The 24,004-nt window shown below is 44.3% G+C and overlaps 1 protein-coding gene and 1 pseudogene across 1 annotated transcript in view; one reads left to right on the plus strand and one right to left on the minus strand.

Annotated features, from left to right (window-relative positions):
- Positions 1 to 2,190: 2,190 nt before the first annotated feature.
- Positions 2,191 to 3,907, plus strand: LOC117084889 (annotated as a pseudogene).
- A 16,791-nt stretch (positions 3,908 to 20,698) lies between these two features.
- The window catches only part of UGDH (UDP-glucose 6-dehydrogenase), a 31,958-nt gene continuing 28,652 nt past the window's right edge, over positions 20,699 to 24,004 (minus strand). The window contains exon 12 of the mRNA XM_033214019.1: positions 20,699 to 21,881. Coding sequence (XP_033069910.1) covers positions 21,771 to 21,881 — 111 coding nt within the window. The 3' untranslated portion in view covers positions 20,699 to 21,770. The remainder of the gene's footprint in view (positions 21,882 to 24,004) is intronic.

A 24,004-nucleotide genomic window follows, 5' to 3' on the forward strand; every position in this document is an offset into this window, starting at 1 on the left:
CCTGGGCGACAGAGTGAGATTGTCTCAAAAAAAAAAAAAATGTAAATGTTAATTTTTTACATTGGTGTGACTACTTCAGAACCTGCAAAATCGTTTTATGCTGATCACATTTAGTCCCTCTGAAAAAACCAAGGCCATAATGCTGCCTAAGGCATGGAAATAGAACCTGGAAATATTAACCCTTATTTGTATAGTAGCTTGCTAAATCCACATGCACTATTCCTTTCATTTCTCACATTGGTTGTGTTATATGATGATAAAGACCTGAGAAAGGAATTTCCTTCCAAAATACTAATAACTCAGAGATTCATCTTTTGACTGAATCCTGCCTTTCTACTTTTTCTGCATATCAAAAAGGACACTTTTAGGTGGCCATGTTGTAAAATACATAAAGTGGATAGCCAATTCTGTTTTGAATTCTTATAACGAGCCAGGATTACAAAAGTAATGCATGTCCTCGCCAGATGTGGTGGCTCACGCCTGTAATCCCAACACTTTGGGAGGCTGAGGTGGGCGAATCAGTTGAGCTCAGGAGTTTGAGACTAGCCTGGGCAACACAGTGAGAACCCCATCTCTACCAAAAATACAAAAAACTAGCTGAGTGTGGTGGTGCGTGCCTGTAATCCCAGCTACTTGGGAGGCTGAGGCAGGAGAATCACTTGAACCTGACGGAGGGGTTGCAGTGAGCCGAGATCACACCACTGCACTCCAGCCTGGGTGACAGAGACTGTCTCAAAAAAAATTTTTTTAAGTAATGCATGGGCCAGGCATGGTGGCTTATGCCTGTAATCCCAACATTTTGGGAGGCCAAGGCAGGTGGATCACCTGAGGTCAGGAGTTCAAGACCAGGTGTTCAAGACAGGGTGAAACCCTGTCTACTAAAAATAAGAAATTAGCCGGGTGTGGTGGCGCATGCCTGTAATCCCAGCTACTCAGGAGGCTGAGACAGGAGATTCCTTGAACCTGGGAAGTGGAGGTTGCAGTGAGCTGAGATCACACCATTGCACTCCAGCCTGGGCGAGTGAAACTCCTTCTCCAAAAAAAAAAAAAAAAACGTAATGCATGTCTTTATAGATCCGAGTACATTTTGGGATGTAAATTTAACCCTATTTCTTTTGTTTTCAAACAGTCTCACTCTGCCAGGCTAGAGTGCAGTGGCATGATCTCAGCTCACCACAACCTCTGCCTCCTGGGTTCAAGTGATCCTCCTCCATCAGCTTCCCAAGTAGCTGGGATTACAGGCACCTACCATCACGCCCAGCTAATTTTTGTATTTTTAGTAGAGATGGGGTTTCACCGTGTTGGCCAGGGTGGTCTCGAACTCCAGGCCTCAAACGATCTGCCCGCCTTGGCCTCCCGAAGTGTTGGGATTACAGGCATGAGCCACCACCAGGCCTAACCTTACCAACTTAAAATAGAAATAGCTCAAGCTACCTTAACTTATTTTACAGGAAAAAAATGGATTACTTTTCAGGCTAATTTTTTTGACATTTCTAGATATTATCTAATAGGCCTTTTGCACAGTGTAGGCCAATGGCAGTTAAACATTTGTTAGCTAGAGAATCACTGGGTGAAATAAAATTCTCAGCCGGGCGGGGTGGCTCATGCCTGTAAACTCAACACTTTGGGAGGCCGTTGCAGGCGGATCACCTGATGTCAGGAATTCGAGACCAGCTCGGGCAATATGGCGAAACCCCGTCTCTACTAAAAATATAAAAAATTAGCCGGGCTGGGCGCGGTGGTTCACGCCTGTAATCCCAGCACTTTGGGAGGCTGAGGCGGGTGGATCACGAGGTCAGGAGATCGAGACCATTCTGGCTAACACGGTGAAACCCCGTCTCTACTAAAAATAAAAATTAAAAAAAAAAAAACTAGCCAGGCGAGGTGGCCGGCGCCTGTAGTCCCAGCTACTCGGGAGGCTGAGGCAGGAGAATGGCGTGAACCCGGGAAGCGGAGCTTGCAGTGAGCCGAGATCGCGCCACTGCACTCCAGCCTGGGCGACAGAGCCAGACTCCGCCAAAAAAAAAAAAAGCCGGGCGTGGTGGCACGTGCCTGTAGTCCCAGCTACTCAGGAGGCTGAGGCACAAGAATCGCTTGAACCGGAGAGGCAGAGGTTGTGGTGAGCCGAAAATGCACCACTACACTCCAGCCTGGGCAACACAGTGAGACTGTCTCAAAAAATATAAATGAATAGTCCTCGCTGCCGCCCAGGCGGGGTCCGCCGACGCCCCGAGCACCCGGCCTGCCACGGCGGCCCGGCAGACTGCCTCTGTCACCAGGACCCTCTGTCCACGTCCCCTGTGCGGCCAGCGTCAGAGCCATGGCGACCGAGGAGAAGAGGCCACCAGAGCACAGCGGACCCCTTCGTCATCCACCACTCAGAGCAAGCCTACACCCCTGGAGCCAAACTATGCTCTAAAGTTCACCCTTGCTGTCCACACCAACGCAGTGTCCTTCGTGAAATTCAGCCCGAATGGAGAGTGGCTGGCAAGTTAATCTGCTGATAAACTCATTAAAATTTGGGGTACATATGACGGGAAATTTGAGAAAACCGTCTGGTCACAAGCTGGGAATATCCGATGTAGCCTGGTCCTCATATTCTAACCTTTTTGTTTCCGCCTCAGATGACAGAACCTTGAAGATACAAAATACCAGACGTGAGCTCGGGAAAGTGTCTGAAAACCCTGAAGGGACACAGTAATTATGTCTTTTGCTGTAACTTCAATCCCCAGTCCAACCTTACTGTCTCAGGATCCTTTGATGAAAGTGTGAGGATATGGGATGTGAAAACAGGGAAGTGCCTCAAGATTTTGCCAGCTCACTCAGATCCAGTCTCAGCCATTCATTTTAATTGTGATGGATTCTTGATAGTTTCAAGTATCTATGATGGTCTCTGTCCATCTGGGACACTGCCTCGGGTCAGTGCCTGAAGACGCTCACTGATGATGACAACCCACCTGTGTCTTTCGTGAAGTTCTCCCAGAACAGCAGATACATCCTGGCTGCCACTCTGGACAACACTCTGAAGCTCTGGGACTACAGCAACGGGAAGTGCCTGAAGATGTACACTGGCCACAAGAATGAGAAATACTGCATATTTGCCAATTTCTCTGTTACTGGCAGGAAGCAGATTGTGTCTGGCTCGGAGGATAACCTTCTTTACATTTGGAACCTTCAGACGAAAGAGATTGTACAGAAATTACAAGGCCACACAGGTGGTGTGATCTCAACAGCTTGTCACCCAACAGAAAACATCACCTCTAGCCGCGCTAGAAAATGACAAAACAATTAAACTGTGGAAGAGTGACTGTTAAATCCCTTTGCTCCCTTACGTGATAGACTGTCAGGAAGTTGACGCAGATGGCAAGAAACGTGGTGTCTCAGAGGTGGTCCCCCCAGGGTCTGTGCCTGGGGGTCAGGACGGGGCCTGATTTGAGCCTCCTTTTTGAAGACTATTTGGCCGAGTGTGGACCACTGGAAAGTGCTAAAAGTTGCTAGTGACATTTCTTGCCAATTCTTCTAACATTGGTGGCACATGCCTGTAACACTGTCTAGGGAAGTGCCTTCTAATACTGTCTAGGGAAGAGTTCCTAGTCTATTGTGTTCAAACAGAGTGAACAAAAATTTTTAATTTTTTGTTTCAAAAGGGTGAAGTTCAATTTTAAAAAATAATAAATATAATAAAAATCTCATGGAACATCAATGTAAAATAATTAAAATGGCATTTTATTAGCACAGTGTATGTTAAAGTTTCAGATTTGTAACATTTACTATGTAAATAAAAATAGTGAATAAGAAAAATGAAGCTATTTTGATACACATGCAAAATTGGAATTTATGGATAACAGTTGCTGTCTTCAGCCTCAAGAGTCTACTTATTTGTTTCGGTTGCACAGTATTGAGAACAGTTCCAATATAGCTAAATAATAGTAAATTTCAGTTAATAGCATAGCTTAAAAAGAAAAAAAATAGTAAATAATTTTTAAAAATTGTAAAACACCTATTCTTGGAATCTCTAGATGCTTTCCAGTTAAATTTAATACAGAAACTTGAAAGAGGAGTAGCAGGAGATGTTTTTTGTTGTTGTTGTTGTTGTTGTTTTTGAGACAAAGTCTCGCTCTGTCACCCAGGCTGGAGTGCTGTGGCCGGATCTCAGCTCACTGCAAGCTCCGCCTCCCGGGTTCACACCATTCTCCTGCCTCAGCCTCCCAGGTAGCTGGGACTACAGGCGCCGCCACCTCGCCCGGCTAGTTTTTTGTAGTTTTTAGTAGAGACGGGGTTTCACTGTGTTAGCCAGGATGGTCTCGATCTCCTGACCTTTTGATCCGCCCGTCTCGGCCTCCCAAAGTGCTGGGATTACAGGCTTGAGCCACGGCGCCCGGCTTTGTTTTGTTTTTGAAACGGAGTCTCACTCTGTCTCAAGGGCTGGAGTGCAGTCACGCGATGTGGGCTCACTGCAACCTCCACCTCAAGTGATTCTCGTGCCTCAGCCTCCTGAATAGCTGGGATTATAGGCACACACCGCCATGCCCGGCTAATTTTTGTGTTTTTAGTAGAGACAGAATTTCACCGTGTTGCCCAGGCTGGTCTGGAACTCCAGGGCTCAAGTGATTCACTCATCTTGGCCACCCAAAGTGCTGGTATTACAGGCGTGCGCCAACACTCCCAGCTAATTTTTTATATTTTTAGTAGAGATGGGATTTCACCATGTAGACCAGAGTGGTCTCAAACTCCTGACCTCAAGTGATCTACCTGCTTCAGCCTCCCAAAGTGCTGAGATTATAGGCGTGAGCCACTGCACCCAGCCAGGGCTGCTATTTTTGAATCTGCTTTGACAGAGCAGGTGGTACCTTTCCCTTCCTCTTTTCCCTTTTCCTTGCTGGCTACAATGAAAACATGATGCTTAGAGTGGGAGCAGCCATCCTGGACATGAAATGGGAGACTTGTGTCAAGGACAGCAGAGCGACCAGGTGAGGAAGGCTTGGGCCTTTTCCAGCCCTCGACCACCTACCTGGACTTTTATGTGAGAGAGAAATACATTACTATTCTGCTTAAGACACTGTAATATTGGGTCCCTCTTGGAGCATCCAAGTTTATATGCTAACGTAATTTGTAAACTATGTTTATTCTAATGCTCCTAAAATAAATGCCTATTAAAATTTAAAAAGATGTATATGCACCTAAAATAATCTCCCATGTTACTAGCATTATCTAGTGAGTAGTCTCTTACATGTCTATATTCAAGAAAAAGGAAGGGAGGAAGGGAGCAAGCGGTCACTGTATCCAACTTATCCTCTGAAGCTTTAAGGCTGCTTATACGTATTATTTTGCAAGGCTAAAACTACAAAACGCTACAAGAACACACCGGAGTTTTTGGTCTAAAACTTGAACACACTGCCAGTATGTAGTGATGATAACAGCTAGTTGGGGACCACATGCTCTAGAAAGCTAGGATGAGTCTCTAAATGACTAACAAAGTTAATGCCTTTTTTTTTTTTTCGAGATGGGGTCTCACTCTGTTGCCCAGGCTTGAGTGCAGTGGCACAATCTTGGCTCACTGCAGCCTCAACCTCCCTGGCTCAAGTGATCCTCCCACTGCAGCCCCCAAATAACTGGGACTACAGGTCCCCACCACCACACCTGCCTTTTTTTTTTTTTTTTTGTCATTTTGGCAGAGATGGGGTTTTGCCATGTTGCCCAGGTGGGTCTCAAACTCCTGAGCTCAAGCAGTTCACCCACTGTGGCCTCCCAAACTGCTTGGATTATAGGCATGAGCTACTGCCCCTGGCGTTTTTTTGTTGTTTTTTTAATGTGATAGCTGTGATTGTGCCACTGTACTCCAGCCTGGGCAAGTGAGACTCTATCTCAAAAAAGCACAAAAAATCGACTGAGTGCAGTGGCTCATGCCTGTAATCCCAGCACCTTGGGAGGCCAAGGCAGGTGGATCACCTGAGGTTAGGACTTTGAGACCAGCCTGGCCGACATGGTGAAATCCTCTCTCTACTAAAAATACAAAAATTAGCCAGGCGTGGTGGCGGGCACCTGTAATCCCAGCTATTTGGGAAGCTGAGGCAGGAGAATTGCTGGAACCAGAAGGCAGGGGTTGCAGTGAGCTGAGATTGCACCATTGCACTCCAGCCTGGGCAACAAGAGTGTGAAGCTCTGTCAAAAACACACGCACACACATATATGGTAAATAAAATTTTTAAATTAAAAAAAAGAAAGTGACTACAAAAATTAAAAACACCTCAATGTTTCCTTTTACAATTTTAATCTTTTTTTCTTTTGAGGCAGGATCTTGCTGTGTCACCCAGGCTGGAGTGCAGTGGCACAAATCGGCTCATTGCAGTCTTGACCTCCCAAGCTCAAGTGATCCTCCCACCTCAGCCTCATGAGTAGCTGGGACTACAGATACACGCTACTACTCCTTGCTAATTTTTTTCTATTATTTGTAGAGTTGGGATCTCACTATGTTGCCCAGGCTAGTCTTGAACTCCTGGCCTCAAGTGATCCTCCCTTCTCAACCTCCCGTGGTGAGGCAGAAATTAGAAAGAAGAAATAAAAACTAAAAGAGAAAAACAAGTTTTCCTATATTAGGTTGTCTCATCCCAAAAAACAGTAACAGACAGAGCCCAGGCCCAGGCAAGGTCCTGATAACACTATCTAAGAAGTCAGAACCCAAAAGGAATGTGCTCTGGAGACTCTCCCAGCACTCCTCAATATAAGGATAAGAAAAACAAAGTTCCTCTTTTAATCCTTTACCCCCTCCCCATAAATATTTTGCAAGTTTTATAAGTTACTGTTTCTGCTTTGATGCAGCTGCAAGGTCACAAGCTGTGCTAGAGATTACAAGACGTGTCACTCTTTGATGAACTGTCTTTATTCTGCTTCTGTAAGCTTGCTTACAAAAATCAAGCCCTGTCTTTGTTCCGGTCTCAACTTTTGGATGTGAGTCCACTGAGCTGGTGTACACCTTAATAAAAATCCTCCTGTAACACCCATTTGGTCTCTCTGGTCCTCTGATTCCTGCAACATTTTGGTGAGCCATCCAGGAGAGACAACAGGTTTGTTGTCTCCTTTGCCTGTGGGGCTGGAGCCCTGGGCTGGATACCTGTGACCCCAGGCGTGCCATCAGGAGAACTTCAACCCGGAGGGGAGATCAGCTCTTCTGCGACCCAGCGGCGTCCCTTCCCTGACAGCGCAAGGGAACCTAAGGGGTACAGGACGATTCCAGGGACAGCACGCTTCAGGACCACGGTAAGGTATTGGGGCCCAAAGCAGGACCCGTCCCATAAGGATGAAAGGGGAGCTGATCACCTCCCAGGGTGTAACTAGTAGTCCGACACAGGATTCAAGAATGGCTTGTAAATGTCGGGGAAACTTACACCCTAGCCAACCCAGGATGCGAGAGTGGCTTGCAAACACAGTTGAGAAAGGGGAACTGGGAGAGGAGAAGTGTGTGAAAGTGTGTGAAAGTTGGTTCCAGGAGGAACCAACGCGGAGAGTGACATGTGGGGGCTGCAGGTCTCTTAGTAGAGACTGTATGCTCCAAGCGAAGTGTGGGACCCACCAGGTCTAATTGGTCTGAAACAAAGAAAGAGTGAGTGTGCTATGCCTGGGAAGGAGGAAATGGGAGGAAAATCGTCAAAACCTACCCCTTCAGAACGGGGTTAAAGAACTTCAGAAAGGGTCATGCAAGGATCAAGTTAACCCCCCAAGGGCGAGGACACTCTGTGAAATAGAATAGCCTTCTTTTGATGTCAGCTGGCCAGCTGAAAAGGCTATAGGTAGGGAAGCAATTGGCCATGTATTTAGGGTTGTAACCGGGGTTGGAGGACAGCCAGGGCACCTGGACCAATTCACCTAATATCCACTCATGGCTGAATGCAGCCCTGCCTAGCAGCTTATTGCAGAACGCTCCTAGCTGGAGCCATGCCCAAAGTGAAAGTAAAATCAGCTTTGCTGGCAAATGGAGACAAAAGGAAAAGTCTCAAGGAGAGCAGGAAAAACCAGTTTTGCAAGCTCCAGAGAAGGCAAAAAAATGCCTCCTCCCTATTCTCTAATCTACCCACCTCTAGACCAGCAGCCCCTGAGGGGTTAGGTCCAGATGGGTATACGCCCCCAACCTCACCCAATAGGGAAGAATCAGAGCTCCAGGAAGTTAAAGTGGAAGGTCAGGAAAATCAGGCAAGACTTCTCCAGTCAGGCCGCACTCAGGCTATGCAAATACCTCTCAGGGAGACAAGAGGACCCCCCTCTATCATAATGAACAAGGCCAAATCCAGGGAAGAGAATGAACCTTCATTCATTTTCAACCACTCATCTCCTAAACTGGAAGCACCATACCCCTTCCTACAAGGAGAAACCTAAGGCCCTTATAGATCTGGTGCAGTCCATCTTTCTAACACACAATCCAACTTGGCCAGACTGCAAACAGCTCCTCCTGACGCTGTTTAATACTGAGGAGTGTCGGAGGATAACTCAGGCAGCCCTCCACTAGCTAGAAGCCAATGTACCAGCAAGCACAGTGAATGCTCAGCGTATGCTCAAGGCCGGTTCCCAGAAGCAGACCCGCACTAGGACCCAAATGATGTCACCCAGTTTCAGCACCTGCAGAGGTACCGAGAGGCAATCCTGCAAAGGCTGAGAAATGGCAGAAAAAAAGGCAATCAAAATAGGGAAAATCTCAGAGGTGCTCCAGGGAGCAGATGAAAGCCCTAGCCAGTTTTATGAAAGACTGTGTAAGGCACTCCAGCTTTATATTCCGTTTGATGCTGAAGCAGCTGAAAATCAGCGCATGGTGAACATGGCATTTGTAGGACAAGCCCAGGGTGACATCAAATGGAAGCTGCAAAAGCTAGAAGGGTTTATGCAGGTATGAATGCCACCCAGCTTATAGTGGCTACTAAGATAACCGTGACCAAGAGGCAAAGAAGGAAGCAGATCAGAGGCTTAAGAAAGAGGCAGGCTGGCCATGGTGGCTCACGCCTGTAATCCCAGCACTATGGGAGGCCGAGACGGGCAGATCACAAGGTCAGGAGATCGAGACCATCCTGGCTAACACAGTGGAACCCCATCTCTACTAAAAATACAAAAAAATTAGCTGGGTTTGGTGGTGGGCACCTGTAGTCCCAGTTACTTGGGAGGCTGAGGCAGGAGAATGACGTGAACCTGGGAGATGGAGTTTGCAGTGAGCCAAAATCACACCACTGCACTCCAGCCTAGACAACTGAGCAAGACTCTGTCTCAAAAAAAAAAAAAAAATAAGAGAGAGAAAAAAAGAAAAAGGCCAATCTGTTAGCGGCAGCCCTCGTAGAAAGGGAAACTAGTATTGTAAGAGGATGTGGACGTGGCTGTGGATGTGGAAGAGATCAATTTAGGCAGAGATCTGAGAGCTGGCTGAGGCTAGAGAGAGATCAATGTACATGGTGCAAAAAGAAGGGACACTGGAAGGATGAATGTCCAGAAGGTAATGAGAAGAGTAGTCAGGGCCATGGTATGAAGAGGCCATTGACCACGGGCTGCTATATCCTGGGAGAACCAGATAACGATCTAATCAGACTGGCAGGGGCTGAAGGATATGAAGACTAGGATAGACTGGTCTCCTTCTCTTTAGGCCCCCAGGAACCAATAGTCACATTAGAAGTTGGGGGCCAGCTAATGGACTTTATGGTAGACACTGGGACTGAACACTCAGTAGTGACCTGACCTATAGGGCCACTAACCAAGAGCTATACAGCTATTGTAGGAGCCACTAGAGTCTCAGAGAAAAGGCCTTTCTGTCAGTCAAGGAGGTGTGTTATAGGAGGACGAGGGGTCCAACATAAATTCCTATACCTCCCAAATTGTCCAGTTCCCTTGTTGGGAAGAGACCTACTCCAAAAACTGCAAGCACAGATTGCTTTTGGGCCACAAGGAAATATGACTTTGAGCCTAACTGAGCCTAAGGCCATGATGTTAACCTTTTTTTTTTTTTTTTTTGAGACAGAGTCTTGCTCTGTCGCCCAGGCTGGAGTGCAGTGGCACAATCTCGGCTCACTGCAAGCTCCGCCTCCTGGGTTTATGCCATTCTCCTGCCTCAGCCTCCCGAGTAGCTGGGACTACAGGCGCCCGCCACCTTGCCCGGCTAGTTTTTTGTATTTTTTTAGTCAAGACGGGGTTTCACCGTGTTCGCCAGGATGGTCTCGATCTCCTGACCTCGTGATCCGCCCATCTCGGCCTTCCAAAGTGCTGGAATTACAGGCTTGAGCCACCACGCCCGGCCAGATGTTAACCTTTACTGTCCCACAGACTGAGGAATGGAGACTATATGCAAAAAAGGCTCCAGAACCGGGAGTAAATGAAATGTATAGGTTACTTACTAAAATTCCTGGAGTATGGGCTGAAGACAACCCAACAGGACTGGCTGTAAATCAGGCACTGGTAATAGTAGAGTCAGAACCAGGAGGCCGCCTTCATTGTGGTGTAGATATAGTAGATAAGGTGTTCTCAAGCTGGAGAGATCTTACAGACCAACCCCTTGGGGACCCAGATGTTGAATACTTTACGGATAGAAGCAGTTTTGTACTGGAAGGGACCCGACAAGCCAGGTATGCAGTAATAACATTAAATTCAGTAGTAGAGGCACAGTCTCTGCCCACCGGAACATCAGCTCAAAAGGCAGAACTAATAGCCCTGACAAGGGCCCTATTGCTAGCAAAAGACAAAAAAATCAATGTCTGGCCAGGCACGGTGGCTCATGCCTGTAATCCCAGCACTTTGGGAGGCCGAGGCGGGTGGATCACGAGGTCAGGAGATTGAGACCATCCTGGCTAACACGGTGAAACCCCGTCTCTACTAAAAAATACAAAAAACCAGCCTTATATATGCTATAATCCCAAGCTCATACCTGAAAACCAAGAGGGTCCCCAGACTCCCTCTTCAGAGGTTGGTTTTCATCCTTTGGTGGATTTAAAACATTAATGGAAGTGGTGCTGGTTATATTAAGTAGTTGCTTAATACTCCCTTGCCTCTTACCCCTGCTTGTCAGAAGCATTCAATCGACTATAGAAGTCTTAGTAGACAAAACAACCGCCACTCGACTAATGGCTCTAAGTACCAGCCATTGCCAGCTGAAGAAAATTATGCTGCCACGAAGAATTAAATAATAGTGACGTTTTCTATTAAACTTCATTTATAAAAAGCATCAAAGCGGGGAATGAGGCAGAAATTAGAGAAAGAAGAAACAAAAACTGAAAGAGAAAAACAAGTTTTCCTGTATTAGGCTGTCTCATCCCAAAAAGCAGTAACAGACACAGCCCAGGCCAAGGCAAGCCCCTGATAACACTATGTAAGAAGTCAGGACCCAATAGTGCTGGAATTAGAGTCAGGAACCACCATGCCTGGCCCATTTTAACCATGTTAAAGTGTACAATTCAGTGGCATTAAGTACATTGCCAATGTTATGTAACCATCAGTGTCTCCATTTTGACAACCGAATGAAGTCCAAGCTCAGTGTAGAGTTCAAGGCCTTCCACAATTTGTCCTTGGTCTAATCTTCCAGTCTTCTCCAGCTATTCCTCCTCCTACTCCCTTCAACTCCAGAAAAAAGACAACTTGCTTTCCCTAATAGCAGCCTGAATCTTCCTGCTTCCATCTTTTTCTTCCCATTGCTTCTGCCGTGGACCTGCCCTTTCGAACCCACCCTTCCCCTACTAAGATCATGTCTCTCCATTAAGATCCACCTCAAATGCCATCCTGCCTCCGGGAAGCCTTCCTGTTTTCCTCAGCTGGAGTAATCTTTACTTCTGTGCCCACACAGCATTTTTAAAAATCATTTATGGCAATTTTCTTGGTTGGGCCAGTTATTTGTGTACCTGCCTCTCTTAAGACCTCTCTCATTCATCTATGCCCTCTGTTTCTTAGCATCTCACAGTATCTGCCTTATAGTAGGTGCACAGACACCTAATTTGAAATATTATTTTTTGAGACGGAGTTTTGCTCTTGTCCAGACTGGAGTGCAGTGGTGTGATCTTGGCTCACTGCAACCTCCGCCTCCCGAGTTCAAGCAATTCTCCTGCCTCAGCCTCCCAAGTAGCTGGGATTACAGGCACATGCCACCACGCCTGGCTAATTTTTGTATTTTTAATAGAGATGGGCCGGGCACGGTGGCTCAAGCCTGGAATCCCAGCACTTTGGGAGGCCAAGACGGGCGGATCACGAGGTCAGGCAATCGAGACCATTCTGGCTAACACAGTGAAACCCCGTCTCTACTAAAAAATACAAAAAAATAGCCAGGTGAGGTGGCGGGCGCCTGTAGTCCCAGCTACTCGGGAGGCTGAGGCAGGAGAATGGCGTAAACCCGGTAGGCGGAGCTTGCAGTGAGCTGAGAGCCGGCCACTGCACTCCAGCCTGGGCGACAGAGCGAGACTCCGTCTCAAAAAAAAAAAAAATAGAGATGGGATTTCTCCATGTAGGCCAGGATGGTCTTGAACTCCTGACCTCAGGTGATCCACCTGTCTCGGCCTCCCAAAGTGCTGAGATTACAGGCATGAGCCACCGTCCCTGGCCCTAATTTGAAATATTCTAAGTAGAGTTACTTAAAGGTGAGTATAAATGAACTTACTTTACACATTACAATTAGACCTTACCTTTACCAGCTCAGTTGTCTTACTGAGCCCTCCTCCATGTCCCCTATCCCAAACCTCTTGTAGAACCTCAGACCCTTTCTAATAGCTAGGAGTCCCCAGGAGGGTGGAGGCCATGTGCTCACTTCCATTTCAGCTGCTGTTCAAGCAATTTTGCTTTAGCAGCTTTCTGATTACTTACTTATTTATTTATTTTTTGAGATGGAGTCTTGCTCTGCTGCCCAGGCTGGAGTGCAGTGGCGTGATCTCAGCTCACTGCAACCTCTGCCTCCCGGTTCAGGCAATTCTCCTGCCTCAGCCTCCCTGAGTAACTGGGATTACAAGCACCTGCCACCTCGCCCAGCTAATTTTTTTTTTTTTTTTTTTGAGATAGAGTCTTGCTCTGTTGCCCAGGCTGGAGTGCAATGGCGCCATCTTGGCTCACTGCAACCTCCACATACCCGGTTCAAGCCATTCTCCCACCTCAGGCTCCTGAGTATCTGGCATTACAGGCACCTGCCACCAGGCCCAGCTAATTTTTGTATTTTTAGTAGAGATAGGGTTTTACTCTGTTGGCCAGGCTGGTCTCAAACTCCTGACCTCAGGTGATCCACCCATCTTGGCCTCCCAAGCTGCTGGGATTACAGGCGTGAGCCACCACACCTGGCCAATTTTTGTATTTTTTTATTTTTTTTATTTTTATTTATTTATTTATTTATTTATTTATTTATTTTTGTTGAGACGGAGTCTCCCTCTGTCACCCAGGCTGGAGTGCAGTGGCCTGATCTCAGCTCACTGCAAGCTCCGCCTCCCGGGTTTACGCCATTCTCCTGCCTCAGCCTCCGGAGTAGCTGGGACTACAGGTGCCCGCCACCTCGCCCGGCTAGTTTTTTTTTTTTTTTAGTAGAGACGGGGGTTTCACCGTGTTAGCCAGGATGGTCTCGATCTCCTGACCTCGTGATCCGCCCGTCTCGGCCTCCCAAAGTGCTGGGATTACAGGCTTGAGCCACCGCGCCCGGCCTTTTTTTGTTTTGTTTTTTGTTTTTTTTTTTTTTTTGAGACGGAGTCTCGCTCTGTCGCCCAGGCTGGAGTGCAGTGGCCGGCTCTCAGCTCACTGCAAGCTCCGCCTCCTGGGTTCCCGCCATTCTCCTGCCTCAGTCTCCTGAGTAGCTGGGGCTACAGGCGCCCACCACCTCGCCCGGCTAGTTTTTTGTATTTTTTAGTAGAGACGGGGTTTCACCGTATTAGCCAGGATGGTCTCGATCTCCTGACCTCGTGATCCGCCTGTCTCGGCCTCCCAAAGTGCTGGGATTACAGGCTTGAGCCACCGCGCCCGGCCCTTTTTTTGTATTTTTTTAAAAGAGACAGGGTTTCACCATGTTGGCCAGGCTGGTCTCGAACTCCTGACATCAACTGATCCTCCAGCCTTGGCCTCCCAAACTGCTGGGATTACAGGTGTGACCACCGCACCTGGAGCAAACTTCTGATTCTTTCCTTGAGATGCTACTTCATTATTCTGTCTAAAGCCATTGGTGCTTGTTCTTTTTTCTTCTACTTCTTTTTTTTTTTCTTCTGAGACAGAGTCTCACTCTGTTGCCCAGGCTGGAGTGTAAAGGTGCAATCTTGGCTCACTGCAGCCTCCGCCTCCTGAATTAAAGTGATTCGCCCTCCTTAGCCTCCTGAGTAACTGGGATTACAGGCACCCGCCACCATGCCCAGCTAATTTTTGTTTTTGCTTTCGTTTCGAGACTGAGTTTCACTCTTGCCGCCCAGGCTGGAGTGCAATGGCACGATCTCTGCTCACTGCAACCTCTGCCTCCCGAGTTCAAGCGATTCTCCTGCCTCAGCCTTCCAAGTAGCTGGGATTACGGATGCCCACCACCATGCCCAGCTAATTTTTGTATTTTTAGTAGAGATGGGGGTTTCACCATGTAGGCCAGGCTGTTCTTGACTCCTGACCTCAGGTGATCCACTTGCCTCGGCCTCCCAAAAGTGCTAGGATTACAGGCGTGAGCCACTGTGCCCAGCCAGTCTTCTTAATAATGTTAATACAATACCTCAAAAATTAGGGTATTTTCAGCTTCAAGTAAGAAATGTCCTATTCAAAGGTGTCATTAAGAAGGACATTTATATCACCAAACAGGAAGTGGGCTTCAAGGTTCGTTGATTCAAGAACTGAACAAAGTAATTGGGGATCTAGGTTTTCTCCTTCTATTATCTCTGCCATCTTTGGTGTTGGCTTCACCCCAGTCTGGTAGGATGGTGGCTGTGGCTGTCACAACCAAACACCTGTTATCCAGGCACCATATCCAGCCATGACATCCAGAAGGAGGAGAGAGGCAACTTTCCTTGTAGCTGTTTAAGGAATGTGTCCCAGGAGCCTTACTAAGGAACCACGCCTCAATTCTCAATCGCCAGCATTGGTCACAAGGTTGTTTCTGAAGCAATCATTGGCAAGAAAAATCATCGGTAAAGGAAATTTGTTAGACAAAAGTAAGATGGACCATCCTTGGATCTGAAGGTGAAGTAAGCAGGTGGGGATGAACATCTGAACACTGGGGCTCTGTTAGGAATGAAGAAGGGAGAATGGATCCTTCTCAACGGGCAACCAACAAAGTCCCCCTAACATTTGTGGAGTGTGTACTGTGTACCATGCCCTGTGCCAAGTGCTTTACACTCTTACCTAATGTAATCCTCACAAACGGCCTTCTTAAGCATACTGTATTATCCTTGATTTATATATGAAGAAATTGACTTAAGAAAGTTGACTATCTGGGCCAAGACCCCATTCTACGAAGTGGTAAAAGCAAGATTCAAACTTGATCAAAAACTGGAAGCTACCATGGTCATAATAATTCAGACAGGAATCATTAGTAGATGCTAAAACCAGTGGATGAAAGTTTAAAGGAGTAACAATATTTTTGTTTGTTTTGTTTTGTTTTGTTTTTGAGATAGCGTCTAGCTCCATCACCCAGGCTGGAGTGCAGTGGCACAATCTCGGCTCACTGCAGCCTCAGCCCCCCAGGTTCAAGCAATTCTCCTGCTTCAGCCTCCTGAGTAGCTGAGATTACAGGCGCCAGCCACCACGCCTGGCAATTTTTGTATTTTCAGTAGAGATGGGGTTTCACCATGCTGGCCAAGCTGGTCTTGAACTCCTGACCTCAGGTAATCCACCCACCTCAGCATCCCAAAGTGCTGGGATTATAGGCATGAGCCACTGCACCTGGCCTGTTTTGTTTTTTAGACACAGTTTCACTCTGTCGCCCAGGCTGGAGTACAGTGGTGAGATCTTGGCTCACTGCAACCTCCACCTCAAACGATCCTCCCATCTCAGCCTCCCAAATAGTTGGGACCACAGGCATGTGCCACCACACCTGGCTAATTTTTATATTTTTAGTAGAGATGGGGTTGTGCCAGATTGCTTAAGCAATCTGCCTGCCTTGGCTTCCCTAAGTGCTGGGATTACAGGTGTTAGCCACCACACCTGCCCTATTTCCTTATTTTTTAAGGAAATAAAACTCTAGTAGCCAACCTCCAAGATGGCTCCTAGTGATTATCACCTCCTGGTATCCATGTCTCTTCAGACAGTGAATAGAGCTATCTGGTTAAACAATAGGATATTGTAGAAATCATGGGGTATGATTTCTGAGGCTAGATAATAAAAGACATTGGAGGTTTTGTCTTGTCCTCTGTTGGTTTGTTCACTCTTGGAGATGCCCGCTTGCTGTGCTGTGTCATGAGGATCTCAAGCAGCGCTATGAGGAGATCCAGTTGGCAAAGAACTGAGGCCTCCTGTCAATAGCCAGCACTAACTCGCCAGTCATATGAGCAAGCCATCTTGGAAGACAATCTTCCAGCCCCAGTCAAGCCTTTGGATGACTAAAGCCCTGGTTGACATTTTGATTACAACCAGACTTTGACCCAGAACCATTTGGCTAAACTGCTCCTGAATTCCTGACCCACAGAAACGGAGATACCCCTGAAGTATTTAGGGGAAAAGGGCATCATGTCTCCAACTTACTTTTTTTTTTTTTTTTTTTAAAGACAGAGTCTTGCTCTGTCACCCAGGCTGGAGTGCAGTGGCATGATCTTAGCTCACTGCAACCTCTGCCTCCCAGGTTTGAATGATTCTCCTGCCTCAGTTTCCCAAGTAGCTGGGACTATAGGTATTTGTATTTTTAGTAGAGATGGGGTTTCACCATGTTGTCCAGGCTGGTCTCAAACTCCTGACCTTAGCCTCCCAAAGTGCTGGGATTACAGGCATGAGCCACCACACCTGGCCTTGCAACTTAATCTCAAATTGTTCGGGAAAAAAATTATATGAATATAAATTTTATGTGTGATGTATATAAGAAGGATAAAACAAAGCAAATATTAATATTTACAGAATATGAAGGATTTACAGAATTTTTTATACTATTCTTTCAACTTTTCTGTAAATCTAAAATTATGTCAGAATTTAGGGTTTTCTTTTTTTAAAAACTAGCAACCTTTGATCTAGATCTGCCCATCAAAGATATTTTGATCTGTATGGTATAAAAATGTGTTTTTAAACATTGTGCCAACTCTTATAAATTGAGAGATTTTCTATAAAAATCCAGATTTTTTACAAAAATTAGTCAGGCATGGTGGTGGGTGCCTGTAATCTCAGCTACTCAGGAGGCTGAAGCAGGAGAATAGCTTGAACCTGCGAGGTGAAGGTTGCAATGAGCCAAGATTGCACCACTGCACTCCAGCCTGGGTGACAGACACTCCATCTCCAAAAAAAAAAAGAAAAAAAATCAAACCACTAAATCCAGATTTTTAGCTTTTTCTTGAGAAATAGGAAGATAAGGCACCAGTGACAAGTACTGCATAACAAAGTATCGGCTAAGTCTGCATGACAAGTATTGGCCCGACGGCTGGTTAACTCTTTGCATTTGAGAAGAATGACTTTTACCTGGGCACCTTTATATATCCAGAGAAGCAGAATGACTAATATTTAGAGCTGGAGAGAAAAGTCACATAGTCTGTCCTGAATTCTAGTTCTGCCACTTATTAAGGTGTGACCCTGAGCAAGCTGCTAAATCTTTCTAGCCTTCTGCCTGCAATCTGAAACACAGGATCAGAACTTACCTCAAAAGACTTAAATCAGTCCTAGAATCACATGGGGAAGTAAAAAATGAAGTGAAACAGAGACTTACGTGAGGAACAGATGAGAAAATGCACCTAAAAGACTTTGCACAGTGCCTGCCCAAAATATTCAGTGTTAATTACTGTCCCTTTAGCGATTTCAGAGCCTACACGTGGTTCTGGTGCAGTGCGACCAGCTTGTTATGGTGCTAACAGGAGTGCTCATTGCCTGCCAGTCATTGTGCCAATAAGATCTTGGTGTAAACATTCATCTCATGTAATCTTTATAACAATTCAAGTTAGAGATGGATTATCTGTTTTACAGACGGGAAAAATAAGGCTTTCGGGTAGCTTAGCCAAGAAGTCTTAAGTGGAACTGTAGGAGAGAAAATTGTAGGAGAGAGATTTTGTTTATATATCCTTTTGTATCTATGTGAATATCTTTTTATCATGTCCATATGTTATTTTCAATTTTAAGTACAGTTAATAATCTTACCAATATTCATCTGCCCTACCAAAAATATATTAGCTAATAAAAAATTGAAACTTTTCCTGGGGGTAGGGATCAGGTATAAAAATTTAAATATATGTATTTTTAAAAACTGAAAGTTTGTATCATTAAAAAAAAATTGTCTTTAACTGGTTGAGGAGAGAAAAAAGACTAACCATCTTCATTCAGCTTTTCACATGAAGGTCTCAAATTGCTGTTAAGCTACATGCCTAATTACTGAGTTTTTCCTCCCATTTCAAACAGCAAGTTTATCTGGCTCTATGAGCCCTCTTTTGCCCATTTTCCTCCATTTACCAGTAACTTGTCTTTCTTTTATTTTGAGACAGGGTCTCACTCTGTCATCCAGACTAGAGTGCAGTGGTACAATCTCGAGTCATTGCAGCCTTGACCTCCTGGGCTCAAGTGATCCTCACACCTCAGCCTCCCAATTAGCTTGGACGACCGGCACGCACCACCACTCCTGGCTAATTTTTTGTATTTTTTTAGAGACGAGGTTTCGCCATGTTGCCCAGGCTGGTCGTGAACACCTGAGCTCAAGCGATCCACCCACCTTGACCTCCCTAAGTGCTGGGATTACATGCATGAGCCACCATGCCCGGCCAGTAACTGTATCTTACAATATTTGTTTACTTATCAGTTCCAGGCATTGAAACATCTTGCAATTTAAAACATGTACCTATTTCTTTATTTTCTTTTTTCTTTTTTTTTTTTGAGACGGAGTTTTGTTTTTGTTGCCCAGGCTGGAGTGCAATGGCACCATCTTGGCTCACTGCAACCTCCACTCCCAGGTTCAAGCGATTCTCCTGCCTCAGCCTCCTGAGTAGCTGGGATTACAGATGTGTGCTACTACGCCTGGCTAATTTTTTATTTTTTTATTTTTATTTTTTATTTATTTTATTTTATTTATTTTTTTTTGAGGCGGAGTCTCGCTCTGTCGCCCGGACTGGAGTGCAGTGGCCGGATCTCAGCTCACTGCAAGCTCCGCCTCCCGGGTTTACGCCATTCTCCTGCCTCAGCCTCCCGAGTAGCTGGGACTACAGGCGCCCGCCACCTCGCCCGGCTAGTTTTTTTTTTTTTTTTTTTTTTTTAGTAGAGACGGGGTTTCACCGTGTTAGCCAGGATGGTCTCGATCTCCTGACCTCATGATCCGCCCGTCTCGGCCTCCCAAAGTGCTGGGATTATAGGCTTGAGCCACCGCGCCTGGCCTAATTTTTTATTTATTTTTAGTAGAGACAGAGTTTCACCATGTTGGCCAGGCTTGTCTCAAACTCCCAACCTCAGGTGTCCCCCACCTCAGCCTCCCCAAGTGTTGGGATTACAAGCATGAGCCACTGCACCTGGCACAAGTACCTATTTCTTTTTTCTTCTTTTTGTAGCTCTTTCAAAGGATTTATTTGCTACAGAATTGCTTCAATCCACCAATGAGATGAACTCAGGACTCCTTTGTTTAAAAGGATTTTGCTTATTGTTGTGTTTGTACAGATTCGGCAATATCCAAATAGCAATTCTTAGGCTGGGCGCAGCGGCTTGAACCCAGGGAGGCAGAGGTTGCAGTAAGCCAAGATCATGCCACTGCACTCCAGCCAGGTCCAATAAAACAAGACTCTGTCTCAAAAAAAAAAACAAAAAAAACAAAAAAAAGGCAATTTTTTTTGCCAGCATTTGGCATGTCTAGACAAGAGTAGAAAAAGTTAGAATCTATAGCATTAGATGTCTAAAAATAGAAAAAAAACATTTAAAAATTTAAAATTCCTCATTTGGACAAGTGCCTAATTCTATCTGCTTTAGCATACATCTTCATATATCTTTGGACTTACAATGCCTTTACTAGAATATAAAATTACTAAGTAAAATACAAGAATATTTTCAAGCAGAAATGTAAAGCAAATTCTAATTAATAAACTCATCCTCACTTTAGAGTCTTATGAATAAAGGCTCACCTTATGTTCGAACTCTAGTATTTGTCTTTTTCAGAGGTATGCAGACTTTCTTAAAGGACCAGGTAGGAAATATTTTAGGCTTTGCCAGCCAAGAGGTAAAGTTGAGGATATGATGTAGGGATTTGTATAACCATTTAAAATGTTTGTGCTTTGTTTGTAGAAACAGGGTCTTACTGCCTAGGCAATAAGGTGCCCAGGCTGGTCTCAAACTGGCCTTAAGTGATCCTCCCTCTTTGGCCTCCCAAAGTGCTAGGATTACATGCATGAGCCACCATGCCTGGTGAAACCATTTAACATGTGACCATGTAAAAATGTAACAACCATTCTTAGTTCACTGGTGGCTGGCCAGATTTGACCCATGGGCTACAGTTTGCCAATGTTTATTTGCTAAATTCCCTCCCTTTGTTGCATCATTTGAGAGAATACAATATCCTTTTCTCTAAAAAGTGAGGTGTCTTTTTTTTCCCCATTTAATGTCAGGCTGTCATGACTCAGTTACCTGTGCATTGACAAAAATTATACCCATACAGTTGTTGATGGAGAACGTTTTATTTATGGAATTTTTATCTGTACAGATGCTTCTGTGCTCATCTTTATATTTGTCTCCCTCTTCTCATTGAACTGCAAAATTCCTGAAGGATGAGACCTGGGCTGTTTAATGCAATCTGTACATTCTCAGCAGAGCACAAGTATCAAATGGACATTGGATACATTTTAATAATGATCTAACACAAGCAAAAATAACCACTGAAAATATAAAACTCAACAAGAGACATAAGAAAAAAAGCAGACGGAAAACAAAAAAAAATTCTTATTTTAGAATGATGCTATACGTAACTTGTAAAATATTTAAGCTTTTATACATGAGATTATATTGGTTTCCTTAAAGAAAAAAATTACAATTAAGAATGGAAATTAAAATGTAAAACCAAAATAAATATTTTTGGCTTTTGGACTTAAAAAAAAAAAAAAATTAGTGAGGAAAACCAAGAAATAATGGGGAAAGAAACACTACTACTAATTTTCTCTTTATGATTAAAAAAAAAATATTTTAACCATATTTGGGGTGACTAGAAATTAACAGTGATGATCCTTCTGAGATAAAAAATCAGTGACACATTTTATTAAAACAAAAGGAACAAAGGAACTTTAACCAGACCATACATGTAAAGGCTATTTAGCATAGCAATTTCATGGATTCAAAATACATCTTTAATGACAAGCAAACCAATAACCAGGAAAAATGAAGACTGTCCTTCCCTTTATAATGTGATATTAAAGTGCGGCCTGTGGACAATTTATAAAGTAAAGTGTTTGAAGTTTAATTTTTATTTTACAAAAATTGACACTATTAAAACCAACATGATTATCTTTCACTCATCCAATAACTGAGCTAACAGTATTATAAAAATATGTAAAAAAATTCTAGATTCATAATTACCAGATATGCTAATACCCATATAGCTAGTATAAATCTGATGATTAAAAAAATAGTTTTGTTTCCTTAAAAACACTTGGTTCATTTACCATTTAATATCAGATAGATATTTGCTATCCTGAAGTACCAAAAAAAAAAAAAATCACAAATAAAAATGGCAATCTCTACACTTTAGGTTTTTTGTTAGGTGGATCTTGAAGACTAAACTTTGGAATTTCACCAGAAGGAGCATATGGAATTCTCTTTGAAGACACCTTTTTGCCAATTGTTTCAATCTGAAAAAAAAAAAAATTTAAGAGAACTATTAACAATTATATAAGTGTAAGAATTTACAATGTACCGAAATGGCAGCAGGGGGAATCTAGATTTTTTTCTTAGAAAGGATTCTCAAGTTGTCTGGGTTGCTATGAGAGATCTTTGGTTTCTTCCCTATTTTTTGTTTCTAGAATTAATCTACACTTCATTTTAATATTCATATCTAGACTTTCTCACTCCTGCCATTCCCCACACCTGACTCCCTCAAAGTAGTCAATTATGTGCCACCACTGTCTTTAAAAACATGCATGAAATTAACTGACCAAATTCCAGTGAGTTCATATTTTATTTCAAACTCCATTCTCATTTCAATTTCCCTTGTACTAAAAATCCTGCAAAAGCTAACAGCATAATTTTTTTTTTTTGAGATGGAGTCTTGCTCTATTGCCCAGGCTGGAGTGCAGTGGCACGATCTTGGCTCACTGCAACCTCCATCTCCCAGGTTCAAACAATTCTCCTGTCTGCCTCCTGAGTAGCTGGGATTACAGACATGCACTACCACGCCTCGCTAATTTTTATATTTTTAGCAGAGATGAGGTTTTACATGCTGGCCAAGCCGGTCTTGGACTCCTGACCTCAAGTGATCTGCCTGCCTTGGCTTCCCAAAGTGCTGGGATTACCGGCATGAGCCACTGCGCCCTGTTTGTAACAGCATAATTCTTTTTCTTTTTTTTTTTGAAATCGAGTCTCACACTGTCGCCCGGGCTGGAGTGCAGTGGCGTGATCTCGGCTCATGGCAGCCTCCGCCTCCCAGGTTCAAGTGATTCTCCTTGCCTCAGCCTCCCAAGTAGCTGGGATTACAAGCACCCGCCACCATGCCAGGCTAATGTTTTTGTATTTTTAGTAGAGACGGGGTTTCACTATGTTAGCCAAGCTGGTCTCGAACTCCTGACTTCGTGATCCACCCACCGTGGCCTCCTAAAGTGCTGGGATTACAGGCGTAAGCCACTGTGCGCTGCCAACAGCATAATTCTTAAGAATTCAGACTTCGGAGTCTGGAATCCTGACTGGCACTTGCTGCATTACCTAAACTCTCCAGGTCTTTCTTCCCACCTGTAAATTGTGTTACCACCACTTAACTCAAAGGGTTGTGGTAAGTATTAAATTAGGTAAAGTGCTTAGCATACAACAAGCCAGCCTTCACTAAATGATAATCAATTTTTGTTTTGCCTATTACATTTTTCATTTATTCCATATATTCAAAATCATCATCTTATTAACAATACTACTTCAATGGTCATGAATTTATCTCCCCTCCACAGCAGAGATAAATATACTACTCAATTTTCCTGTCTTGAATTATAAATTAATATTTAATTCGGACTCATAACCACAAAAAAAGGGCTTCTGCTTTATATTAACCAGTTGTCTTAGTGACTTACAAATTCTCCTTATTTAGTGATTCCATTCCTAATTGTTTTTTTAATCCTCACTAGGAAAGTTAACTTTTACAATAACTTAAAATCATTTAAAATATGTATTTCTCTACATATGTTTTCCCTTAGATGAGTAAAACAGGAATGACAGAAAATGTGTCTATGCCTTGCGAATAACCTTTTAAAAATAACATTCCTGAGTTTAGTCATGACTGGGGAAAACAGTCATGCTGTTACTCACTAGGGAGGGGTGGAATAGAAGAGTCCCCAAGGTCTTGGATGGAAGAGTTCACAGACAAGGATGCCATTTGATTCTTTCCACAAGCAAATCTCTCATGAATGAGATGGGCACTGAGTTCTAAATAAGGACCTTCACCAAGTTGGTGAGAGGTTTAAGAGAACCAGATCAGATATTTTTGAATAGCAGATTAGGCCTTACTGGTACCTCTCCAAGATAGCTGGTGCTAAGATGTGTATAGCAAGCTATAAAACACTGCTGCTTTTCTGCTCTGCATGGGCACTACGTTGATTGCAACCCCCTGGCATATTTTTTTTATTCTCCCTAACTTACTCCACCTCTCCATCCTCCTATCCCCATATACACACTGCTCTGAGGAAATGGAAAGTAGCTCCTTATTAATACTTTTGGGACTCCTTGAAGAACTGAAATAGATGTAACATACAAATACACTGTTCTGGGTGGAGGC

This window comes from Trachypithecus francoisi, unplaced genomic scaffold, assembly GCF_009764315.1.
Source record: "Trachypithecus francoisi isolate TF-2019V2 unplaced genomic scaffold, Tfra_2.0 Lachesis_group1, whole genome shotgun sequence".
Taxonomy (NCBI): domain Eukaryota; kingdom Metazoa; phylum Chordata; class Mammalia; order Primates; family Cercopithecidae; genus Trachypithecus; species Trachypithecus francoisi.